At 39.0% G+C, this 12,349-nt stretch overlaps 1 protein-coding gene across 4 annotated transcripts in view; it reads left to right on the top strand.

The window, feature by feature from the left end:
• Positions 1 to 12,349, top strand: part of usp24 (ubiquitin specific peptidase 24) — a 222,592-nt gene that overhangs the window by 30,563 nt on the left and 179,680 nt on the right. For all 4 annotated transcript variants that reach the window (XM_073062880.1, XM_073062879.1, XM_073062878.1 and 1 more), the window contains exons 2-4: positions 6,028 to 6,193; positions 10,152 to 10,219; positions 10,600 to 10,743. In XM_073062880.1, coding sequence (XP_072918981.1) covers positions 6,028 to 6,193; positions 10,152 to 10,219; positions 10,600 to 10,743 — 378 coding nt within the window. The remainder of the gene's footprint in view (positions 1 to 6,027; positions 6,194 to 10,151; positions 10,220 to 10,599; positions 10,744 to 12,349) is intronic.

Here is a 12,349-nt window from a genome sequence, read left to right as displayed (position 1 = left end):
TACGTGTACTTTGTTCCTCTATTTCCCTCAATTGCAAACATGGGCTGCTTGTTTGTTTTTGGAAAATATGCTCAGAAGATATTAAAGATAAGTTCGTAATAACACAGGATGAATTACAGTGAAGAAGGGTATCCAAAATTACAGTGTGATCCTGAAAACTGGATCTTTGGGCTAAGGAATGACAGATGAGTTTAACTCAGATAAATGCTACGTGTTGCACTTTGCTAAGGTTAAACAGTATAGGACTTGGACAGTAAATGGAAAGTATTGTAGAACGAAGAGACCCAGGTACAGGTACATAGTTCCTTGAAAGTGGTGTCACAGATAGACAGGGTGGTGAGGAAGATATTTGATGCATTGGCCTTCCTCAGTCCTGATACTGAATACAGGATTTGGGAAGAAATGCTACGTTTACACAAGACATTGCTAAGGCCATATTTGGAGTACAATCATGAAGAGCCACAGTATCTTCCATAGAAGATGGAAGTGCAAAACCAGAAGGCATAAGTTTATAGTGAGAGTGGAAAGATTTGAAGGACTTGAGGGGCAATTTTTTCACAAAGAGGCTGATGAGTGTATATGGAATGAGCTGCCAGAGGAAGTGATTGAGCTGGGTGTGGAGATAACATATAAAGCATATATTGACACTTATATCAATTGTTGGATATTGCCCGGAAGCTGGTAAAGGGACTGGTTAGGTTGGCTAACTTGGTTGGCGTGGATTAGTCGGCCTGAAGAGCCTGTTTTCTGTGCTCTATAGCTCAGTGGCTCTGCACATGGTGGTGTTGTTAAGTGGTCTCACAACTCTGAGGGATAAGAGGAAAATGAGTTAAACTAACACCTGTTGCCATTCCATTAGGGAAGGATTAATTGGACTCTTATAAAATCGTAATGTGATTTGGCAAAGTGAACGTGTTTTATGAAAGGAAAGGCTATTTGTGAAATTTGTTGGAGCTGAGAATGTGGCTATCTGGATGAATCTACAAAAGGCATTTGATTAGATGCCACATAAAAGGTTACTTTACAAAATAAAGGTCTGTTTTATTCTTTCTTATTTTTTCCAGCTTGGACTTTTTTTGAGATTTTTATAAAATAATTTCAGTATTGAACATTTTTAGTCATTAAAATGCATCATCCTTAAGTCTTTAAATGAATCTAAACCAAAATTATAGTCATGGCTTGATGTAAAATGTCTGCACTGATCCTCCAAGCTGTGTAGCTTGTTTACTCTGATTTTAGATGAATGCCAATGAGGAACCCTTGCACCTGTTAGATATGGTGAAAGAGCTGCCCTTGTACTGAAAAGTAAAGTCATTTTTGTCATTCTTACTGATGTTTTATTCAAAGAAGCATGTTGACTTTGCAATCTGCAAGGAAGTGAATTCGTACGAACGTGATTCCATTTGTCAGGTCTTACTGGCTCTTGCTCTATGGAGGCTTTGCTGATTGGTTGAAAGCTAGAAACGGGTTAAATTTCAGCTTTCAACAAAGCCCCTGGAACAAGATCCATCAGAATGAACAACTTTTACATTGTTCTTGAGATGAGCCTTATGAATTTTCGTCCATATGTTTTGACACATTCAGTTACTTTCACCAACTTTATGCTACTGATCTGTATATACCACGTCTTTTGGCATCAGCTAATAGCTGGTATTTGTATTTTGAAGTCTAATACAACTATATTGATTTTTATAAAAATGGTTACCACTTGTGCCATAATAATTTTATCTGAAAATAGCAACCTTTTCTCCAAGTCCACCTTCGGTGGTATTCTTTTTTTACTTTGTGTGATTTTAAAAAAAAATCTCATACCAAATGTGAAATATTTAGCATGGGATAATTCTGATTGGCAAGCTGTACTTAGTGGGGTTTCACAGAGAATCAGTGCTGAAAGTCCTGCTATTTTTATATGCTGGGTAGGGCAATTCAACCCCAGGTACCCAGTGTACACAGAGCAGATCTGTTAGATAGTGATGAATCAAGAATCAATCCTTGGTAGGAGTTGATCAGTCATTAAAAATGGTAAAACAGCACAGAGTATCCAAAATAAACTGAATAGAATATTTAACCATGGCTAAAAATAGGAATGCAAGTAGGATATTGCTCTCCCAAATTTGGTTTCTGTGGGATGGGCCTCCATTTACAAATTGTATATAACCTGCAGGGCATTGGCATGGCTACGTTTGGAGTCTTGTACAGCTTTTCTTATCAAGATTACTTGGCAGAATTAGGAATATTTTGGAAATATCTCACTAATGGAAATGTGGTTGAAGTTTTAAACTATTAAAGGGATTGCACTGGTAGACTTCTCCTTCACAGTTATACATTTAGCAGAGTATAGTTTTGGCTATTTCCTCAGTCAGGTTTATTATGACAAAATTTATTGCTCTGCAGCAGCAGTATGATGCAAAAACATATGCAAAATTACTATAAATTACAAAATAAATAGTGCAAAAAAGGAATAATGAGGAATAATAATAAAAGACCAGAAATCCGATGGTGGAGGGAAAGAAGCTGTTTCTGGATCATTGAGTGTGGGTCTTCAGGATCCTGTATCACCTCCTTGATGCTAGGAATAAGACGAAGGCATGTCCCAGATGGTGAGGGTTCTTAATGATAGGTGCCACCTTCTTGAGGCACTGCCTCTGGAAGATGTCCTCAATGGTAGAAAGGTTTTTCCCATGATGGAGCTGTCTGAAATCATGACATTCTGCAGCCTCTTGCAATCCTGTAGTTTGCAGATACTATTTTCGGCAGCCAGTCACAATCCTCTCTACTATCTATCTATCTATCTATCTACTATACATCCTTAGAAATTTGCAAGACTCTTTGGTGACATAGTAAATCACTTCAAATTCCTAATGAAGTAGAGCTGCTGGTGTGCCTTCTTTATGATTGCAGATACGTTTATCTACTTAACACGTACATGGAAACAGACGGTGAAATGAATGAACAGCCGGCACAACCTAAGGATGTGCTAGGGGCAGCCTGCAAGTATCGCCACATATTCTGATGCATCATAGCACACTCATAATTTTCAGCAGAACACCACAAGCAACAACAACAGTACAGCAGCGACAAAACAATGACAGCAAAACAAGCCCCTTTCCTTACTCCCTCTCCACCTACCCACCCACTCCATTCACAAATACAGACTGTCCTCCAAACCCAGGACAAGCTGCTTCTGGACCTCCAGTCTCCAGCAGACTTGCAGACTCACAGACCCTTGGGCTTATTGGTCTTCAGGTTTCAACCTGCCATATTGAACCCAAAACGCACGGATGATAGGACCTTGAACGCTGGACTCATTAACCTAAAGAGTTACTAGCCCTTGTGTTTCCAGCCCGCACAGATAATAGATCCCTCAGATCTTGCCATCCTGAGGCACTGTCAACTCTCGTCTTCACTGGTCTTCATCCACAGCACTTACTGGCTTGACATCCATCTACAGATGTTTTTGGTTGAACATCCACGTTGGTACCCTTCGAATGTGGAGCATGGAGCGGAGCCCTAGACTCAGGCTTGACCTAACCTTCCCTCATCTTTGACCCTAAACACTAACTTGACCCCTAACTCCCCACTCTGTCCCCAGTCAGTAATGTTAGCCCCAGATTAGATCCTTTGAGATGTTGACACTCAGAAACTTAAAGCTGCTCACCCTTTCCACTGCTCCCTTAATAATGACTGGGTATATTCTCCCAGCTTCCCCTTCCTGAAGTTCATGTACAGTTACTTAGTCCTGCTGATGTTTAGTGTGAAGTTGTTGTCACAAAAGCAATCAACCAGCTGATCTATCTCAGTCCTGTGCATATTTTTATATGGTCAGATATGACACTTCTGATTATGCAGAATTGGCAGAACCAAATTAGAATGTGTGCTTGCAAGTGTTTGTTCTCACATTGCTTTAATACCCTGTAGGTTTAAGTGTCCAGTATGGAGGCCCTTGAAAATAATGATTGTTTATAGCAGAATAACTTGGAATTAAACAAGTTTACTTGCTGGTTGGTGTAATTTATCAGTCATTTCCCATAATTTTTTCTAGACTGTCATACCCACCCCTCCCCACCCTGGTGAGAAAGTAAGTTAGGGTGTATGGGATTGCACAATATAATAGGTTTAATAATTGACATGGAGTGAGTGGGCAAAAGGAGCACATTGTTGGGAAATGTGAGATTATACATTTTGGTAGGATGACTAGGAAAGCAGAAAACATTGTTTATATTGTATGATAACAAATATTTGAAGAGATTGGGCATCCAAGCACAAGAGAGTGAAAGTGAGCTTGCAGGTGCTGCAAATAATTAGGAAGGCAATGGGAATTTGGCAGCCTTTGTTACAACAATGGAGAATGAAAGTAAAGAAGTATTGCTGCAAGTGTACGGGATTTTGGTGAGATTAGGCTTTTGTTGAGTTGTAGGCAAAAACAAACAAAATTGTTAAAAGAGTAATGTTTATATTTATTGATCGAGATAAGGAGAGATCAATGACTTAGGTGTACCTGAGTTGAAGGCTAGAGATCCCAGAACAATTTGACAATTTCAAAAGTGACATGAAAAACCTGATTTCTACATCTATTTCTACAGTATCAAATTTAAAATTAACATGGGAGAATTTCTTTCAAGGTTTCTGTAATTTTCTAACTTGAGCTGCAAATGCAATGTTAAATTATTTAAACTGACTTAAAATCTTGCACAAATGCATCAAAGATTGAGGGTTTCAGCAAAGCAGGTAACATCTACAGAGGGGAATAAACAGTTGAAGTTTCAGGCTGTGACCCTTCATTAGGTGTCCTGATGAAGAGTCTCTGCCCAAAACATCAACTGTGTATTCTCCTCATTATGATGCCTAGCTTGACAGGTCCCTCCAGCATTTTGTATATTTTGCTCAACATTTCCAGCATCTGCAGAATCTCTTGTGTTAAGGATTGAGAGCTCTATAGAAAAGGATTTGAGAACAACAGTGAGTTAAGTGCTGTTCTTATTAGATACCAGAGCACGATTGAGCGGCTGCATGGGCCACTGCTGTTTTTTATGCGGATGGAAGTCCTTACAGGGATTTGCATGCCACTTTAGTAGCACTACCATAAATTGATGCTTGATATATAAACTTATGTTCCAGTTCTTATTTGCTAAGTAACTTTGAAAATATTTTGCCCAATGCAAGAGATGGAGCATTCTTATCTTAGAGTCTCCACAGAGAAGATTGTTAATGACTCGAATATACTATATTGAGATGACACAGTGTAATACCTTTCTGAAAATTGTAAGTCCAGCAGTCTTCTGGAGCATTTCAAATTTGTACTTCTATTGAATCTGTAGCAAGGACGCAAGATTTTAGCGGAAAGTGCTGTGATTGGAGCTGATCAAATAGCCCTAAAATGTAATGTATGCATGAGCAATTCATGATGTATTCAAATTGGATTCCAAAGTAATGGAGCCTTACTGTTGGCATTTTTGGGTCACGTTCTTCGTACTGACAAAATTGTGCATCTTGTGCATTAAAAACAAAACTCCTTATAAATTCTTGGAATAATTCATTTTAAATATTTAAAATGGCAGACTCAGGATTAATACAGGATTTTGATCTCCTTGCAATTCACTTTTACACTGTTTACCTCTGACAGTTTAAATATTCTAATCATTGTATTTGATGTGGTTGAATGACTCACTTTGTTTGACTTATGTTCCTTGTAAATGGTTGGAGCTGCCACATGCCAAAGTAACTATTGAATGCTGCTTCAACTGATTCCCAGCAAATGGAGGTTAAGTGCTAATATTCAGGAGGTACATAACAGCTAACAACTGGCCTACAAATGTCTAGCTGTTCAAATTACAAAAGTACTTAGTATAACAGTTGTTCAGATTAAAGTTAGTAACTAATTTGTTTAAAAATAATTGTGCAGTATACTTGGTACCTGAGGACACCTGCTATCTACCTTTCCTAGGGGGAAACTGGAAAAAAGATAACATGAGAAGGAATGTTCAAATACAGTAGATAGTTAATATTAATTGTTGTCTCTTGTTGCAGAGAAGCAGTGATGAAAATGGAAACTGTTCCGGAACCATTGAATTTCCAACCACAAATTTGTATGAATTGGAAAGTCGTGTGTTCACTGATCACTGGTCTATCCCTTACAAACGTGAAGAATCACTGGGCAAGTGCCTGATAGCATCCACGTACCTTGCACGGCTTGGTAAGTTCCATAGAACGTTTGAGTTGGCAAGTCACATCAGCACTTTTTCCCCTGTTCAGTATCTGGACCAGAAATAACATGCTTTAGTTTCCAGCACTGAACTAGTACAATGGAAAATTAGACAAAGGAAGAAATGGGTGAAAAGCATTCTTTTTTTTCCCCCTGTAGCATTAGAGTGAGAATGTGGAACTCACTATCATGTGAAGTGGTTGATGCAAATAATGAAAAAAAGAGACTCCTAAACATTTTAGACTGTTATGTTGATTGACACAAGCACTAACAGGAGGAGGCAGAGTGGAGCATTAACAATGGCACACATATAGGTGATTATCACAAGCAAAGGAAAGCTAAACTGCAAGAAAAATAACAATCTTGCACCCTAATCCAACACTTCAGTTAACTTGTCTACCACAGAGGTTAGGCTTACTAGCTATAGTTACCAAGTTTTTCTTTACAGCCCATCTTAAGTGAAGCTACTCTTCAGTCTCTGGCTCTACATATCGCTAATGATACGTATATTTTAACCAAGGCTTCTGCAATTTCTTCTCTAGTTTCCCACAATATTCTGAGCAGGTCCTAGACATTTATCTACCTTCATGCATTTTAAGATGTTAAAACAGACTATCCTAATAACATTCACATGCCTAGCAAGACCTCCCCCCCCCCCCTCCCCATTAACTATCTCAAAGTCTTCTTGTTTTTCTCAATGGTAAAGCAAGGGAAATATTCATTGAGGACCTCGTACACCTCCTGTCACTCCACAAAAAGATGTCCACTTTGGTTTTTGAAGGGCCCTATTCTCTCAGTACAATTTTCCCTTAATGTACTTAAAATAACTTGGCATTCTCCTTAATCTTCTCTGCCAAAGCTATCTGATGCCCCCTCTTTTGCATTCTGATTTCACAATCCCTTTGGTATTCACTTGCTCCCAGATATCTGTACCTGACCCATAACTCCTTGTTTCCTGACCACAGGCTTAATGTGGGCAGCACAGTAGCGCAGTGGTTAGCACAACATTTTACAGTACAGGCAACCTAGGTTCAAATCCCGCCACTGCCTATAAAGAGTCTGTGTGTTCTCCCCGTGACAACGTGGGTTTCCTCCGAGTTCTCCAGTTTCCTCTAGTCCAAAGACCTACCACACTGGATCTCAATAAATAGGTAATATCCTTTGTCATCCAGGTTTCCCTCTACCATCAAAATTAATGACATTAAGAACTTGAACCTGTAGATCAGTTCTGTCCTTTTTCATAACTATTTTAAATCTAGTAATCTGGTCCAAAAGCGCTCACCCACTGACACCTCAATTACTTGTCATACCCCATTTCCCAAGAGTAGACAAGCTTGCCCTCTCTAGTAGGTTACCAATATATTGCATGATGAAGCTTTCCTGAATATAATTAACAAATCCTTGGGACTGTGACAGTTATAATCTACTATGACAACCTAATTATCCTTTAACTTTCTGTAATCACACTGCCCATTTATTCCTCTAATTCTCATTTACTATTAGGAATCTATAGCACAATTATATCAAGCTGACCATCCTCTTAATATTCACCTCCATCCATAAGGTCTAATCGAACAATCCTCAGTAATTTCCACCAGCATTTTGTGTGTGTTGCTCAGTAATTTAATTTTTGATTAAGGCAATGATGATCTTACTGATCAGAAATGTAATTTCCCCTTTCTTCCATCTCTATCCCGCTTGTAGTACCAGTACCCTGGAACTTTTAGCTGCCAGTTTAGACCTCCCTTAGCCATATTTCTGAAATGCTTATAGTATCCCGTATAATGTATGCCCCTGAGTTGATCTTCCTTGCCTGTCAGGCCAAAAGACCAAAAGATATTGAAGCAGAAGTAGGCCATTCAGCCCCTCAAGTCTGCTTCACTATTCCATCATGGCTGATCCTGGATCCCACTCAACCCCATTCACATGCCTTCTTGCCATATCCTCTGTTGTAAAAGGTTACCCCTCAATTTTGAGCCCTCTAGTTCAGGATACCCCCACCATAGGAAGCATCTTCTCCACATCCGTCCTATCTAGTCCTTTCAACATTTGGTTGGTTTCAGTGGGATCCCTTTGCATTCTTCTAAATTCCAGTGAGTACAGGCCCAAAGCTGCCAAACTTTCCTCATATGTTAACCCCTTCATTCCTGGAATCATCCTCATGAATCTCCCCTGGTTTCTCTCCAATGACAACACATCCTTTCTGAGATATGGGGCCCAAAACTGTTGACAGTACTCCAAGTACAGCCTGACTAGTGTCTTATAAAGGCTCAGCATTATCTCCTTCCTTTTATATTCAATTCCCCTTGAAATAAATGCCAACATTGTATTTGCCTTCTCTACCATAGACTCAGCCTGTAAATGAACCTTCTGGGAGTCTTGCACAAGGACACCTCTGATGTTTGAACCTTCTCCCCATTTAGATAATAGTCTGCACTATTGTTCCTTTTTAACAAAATGCATTATCATAAATTTCCCAACGTTGTATTCCATCTGCCACTTCTTTTGCCCATTTCCAATTTGTCTAAGTCCTGCTACAATTGCAGTGCTTCCTCAGCACTACCTACCCCTCCACCTATCTTCATATCATCTACAAACTTTACCACAAAGCCATCAATTCCATTATCCAAATTAATGACCAACAATATGAAAAGTAGCGGTCCCAAAACTGAGCCCTGAGGAACACCACAAGTCACTGGCAGCCAAACGGAAAAGGCTCCTTTTATTCCAACTCACTGCCTCCTGCATGTCAGCCATTCCTCTAACCACGTCAGTATCTTTCCTATAAGGCCTCTTGCATTAAAATAAATGTAACTTAATCCAAGACCTTCTTCATTTCCTGCTATGCTGCTGTCTGTCATGTCTATTGACCTTATTGGTTTTGAATTAGACCATAAGACATAGGAGCAGAATTAGGCCGTCTGGCCCATCGAGTCTGCTCCACCATTCAATCATGGCTGATCCTTTTTTTTCTATCTCCTCCTCAGCCCCAGTTCCCAGCCTCAGAGTCAGTATTGGTGTCACAAACATGGCGCCTGCTGCTGTCTTCTGATCTGTCATTCCCACATCCAACCCCCCCACCCCCCGGCAGTACGGCAGTATCCAAAATGGTATACTTAAAATGGCACAAGGGAATCGGGTACTCCAGAAGTGACCACTGCACTAAAACTTCCCTATGATGTTTTCAGCAATGTGGATGATCTTAAGTGCATCTAGCTCCAGCTGTTTAAAATGTTCATTTAAGAGCTGCATCTGGACAGACTTGCCACAGGCATCATCCTCAGGGACACTTGAACAAGTTTTAAACTCTGCAGAGCTCCTCCTTTCTACTGCAAAGGCTGCTGGGCCTTGAAAACAAATATTATGCTTCTGTATAGCGTAAGCTTCTCAACTAGAGTATTGTGAAGAAGAAACAGTCCACAAAGGGAGCAGCATAAGTGAATGGGCAAGAAGTTGATGGATGGAATATAATGTGGGAATTTGTGTTGGTTATCTATTTTGTAGGGGAGAATAAAAAGAAAAGTAAATTATTTTTCCATGTGAGGCAAAACAATGTTGCAGTACAAAAGAATTTGGTTTCTCAATAGATGAGTGATCAGGATAATATGACATTTTTATATATGGGTAGAAAAATACACTTCTCTCAGAGGGGAGAAAAGAAATTAGAGCAGGGTTAATTCTGATACAAACTCAAAATATGGCAAGAATAGGATTTGGTGAAACTAAGCCCAGAATTTTTGTATAGCCATGACCATCATTGGCTCTCTAGCAAACTCTTTATATTAAAACATAAGTTAAAAAAAAAGAAGAATCTGTTCTGTATCCTGAGAGGATGCATAAAGAAGTCAGGCAGGTATAATTCTCCAAAATTTTTATTGTGCCAATTATGTGCCCACCAGGGATCTTTTGTTCTCTCTGATTCTATGATTTATATATGTGATTGTTGCAGGTCTTGCCGATGCTGATGAAAATTGTAAACGATTTATAGACCGATGTATGCCAGAAGCTTTTAAAAAGGTAAAATAAGTAATTTAGGAATTTACAAATTACTAGCATAAAATAAAATCCTACCAGTATTCTAACTTGTAGGATTGAACTATTTTTCATGTTAGTTTTTTTTAACAAATACTTGCATTTTCAGGGTAAGAAACAGAACAGATCTTTATTAAACTTGGTAATAAATTTACTTTGAACATTTGAGATTTGCTGTGTTTTCAGTATGTCACTTTAATGATATAAAATTACAGAAAATTGTAATAAACTATAATATTTTAAACATTAGTCTAAAATTGAACCATGGACTCTTGAATTTATCAGTTGATTTATCACTGAAGTTTTATTAATCAGATTATAAATAATTGAGTTACTGATTCAGCCTTGCTTGACAATTTCTGCAGTTACTAACTTCAAGTGCTGTGCATAAATGGGGTACTGAAATCCACGAGGGAATCTACAACATGGTCATGCTTTTAGTGGATCTGGTTGCAGCACGAGTCAAACAAGACCCAATTCCGATCAGCCTTATGGGAGTACTCACCATGGTAGGTTGCCATTTATACCATCAAAAGCCACTATTGTCGTATTCTCATTCAATTATTTAGCATATTGTCAGGAGGAAACAACCATCAAAGGGATCAAAGTAAATCAACTGAACAGGCAATAAGTTGGCAGATGGAATATTATGTGGGAAAATGTGCAGTTATCTACTTCGGAAGGAAGCATAAAAAGAAAATAAAATTATTACTCAAGTGCTGGAATGCAAACCATCAAAGAGATCAAGGTCCTCAGTATATAAATCACAGAAGGTTGGCATTTAGCTACAGTAACTAGGAAAGCAGATAGAATTTTGGCCTTTATTACAATGGATAGTTTTGATGCAACATTTATAGGATGACAGTGAGACAGCACTAGTAACAGTTTTGGTCTCTGAACTTCAGGAAGGATGTATTTGCAGTGGAAGCAATGCAGAGAAGGTTCACTGAGTTGATTCCTAGGATGAAGGGTTTAGTGTACTGGTTTATTGTTTCACATGTACCAATACATGGTGAAAAGCTTTTGTTACATTCTATTTATACAGATCAATTTTTTTAAAGATTGCATTAAGCTAGAATAAGATGAAACAATAATAATGCAGAATAAAGTGTAAAAGCTACTGGTAAACTGCAGTGCATATAAAATATGAAGTGTAAGATCATAATGAAGTGGATTGAGGCCAAGAATCCATCTTATCATGTGAAAGGTCTATACAGGAGTCTGATAACAGTGGGACAGAAGCAGTCCTTGAGCCTGATGGTACATGCGTTTAGGCTTTTGTATCTTCTGCCCAATGGGAGAGGGGAAAAGAGAAAACGTCTGGGTTGGTGATTATTGTTGCCTGATTTACTGGGGCAGTAAGAAATAAAGAGAGTGTCAATGGAGGGGAGGCTGGTTCCTCTAATGTGCTGAGCTGTGTCCACAATTCTCTGCAGTTTCTTGTGGTCACGTGCGGAGCAGTTGCCATACCAAGCCATTACACATCCAGGCAGAATACATTCTGTGGTGCATCAATAAAAAAATAGTAATGGTCAATGGTAACATGCCAAATTCTTTTAGCCTCCTGAAGAAGTAGAGCATTGGTGAGTTTATTTGGCCATGGCATTAACATGGTTGGACCGGGACAGAGAACAGACCATTGATGTTCATACCAAGGAAATTGAAGCTCTTAGCCCTCTCAATCTCAGCACTAATTTTGTAGGTAAGAGTGTGTGCACTGCCTGCCCATTCTGAGGAATGATTTAGTAGGTTGGGTGTATGCTCGTTGGAGTTTGTGAGACAGAGAAGATCTTAATTGAAACTTACAGGATTCTTAAGGGTTTTTAGAAGCCAAGAATATGCTTCTTATGAACTAGGCTACATAGTTTTAGAAAATTGGGACCCTTAATTAATGCAAAAGTACAATATTTCTGAGTCCATGAAATTCTCTGTGCCAGATCTATGGAAGTGGAGTTATTGTATATATTTAGGATGATAATTGGCAGATATTTGAACTGCCAGCAAGTCAGAGATATGGGAGATTTGGGGGGGGGGGGGTGCGAGGGCAGTGCAAAGGGGACATTGAAAATATTGGATTAGCCATGATTTTCTTAAGTGTGTAAAACAGGCCGGAGA

The sequence above is a fragment of the Hemitrygon akajei genome, chromosome 12 (assembly GCF_048418815.1).
Source record: "Hemitrygon akajei chromosome 12, sHemAka1.3, whole genome shotgun sequence".
Taxonomy (NCBI): domain Eukaryota; kingdom Metazoa; phylum Chordata; class Chondrichthyes; order Myliobatiformes; family Dasyatidae; genus Hemitrygon; species Hemitrygon akajei.
This window is presented reverse-complemented; position numbering and strand designations above follow the sequence as displayed.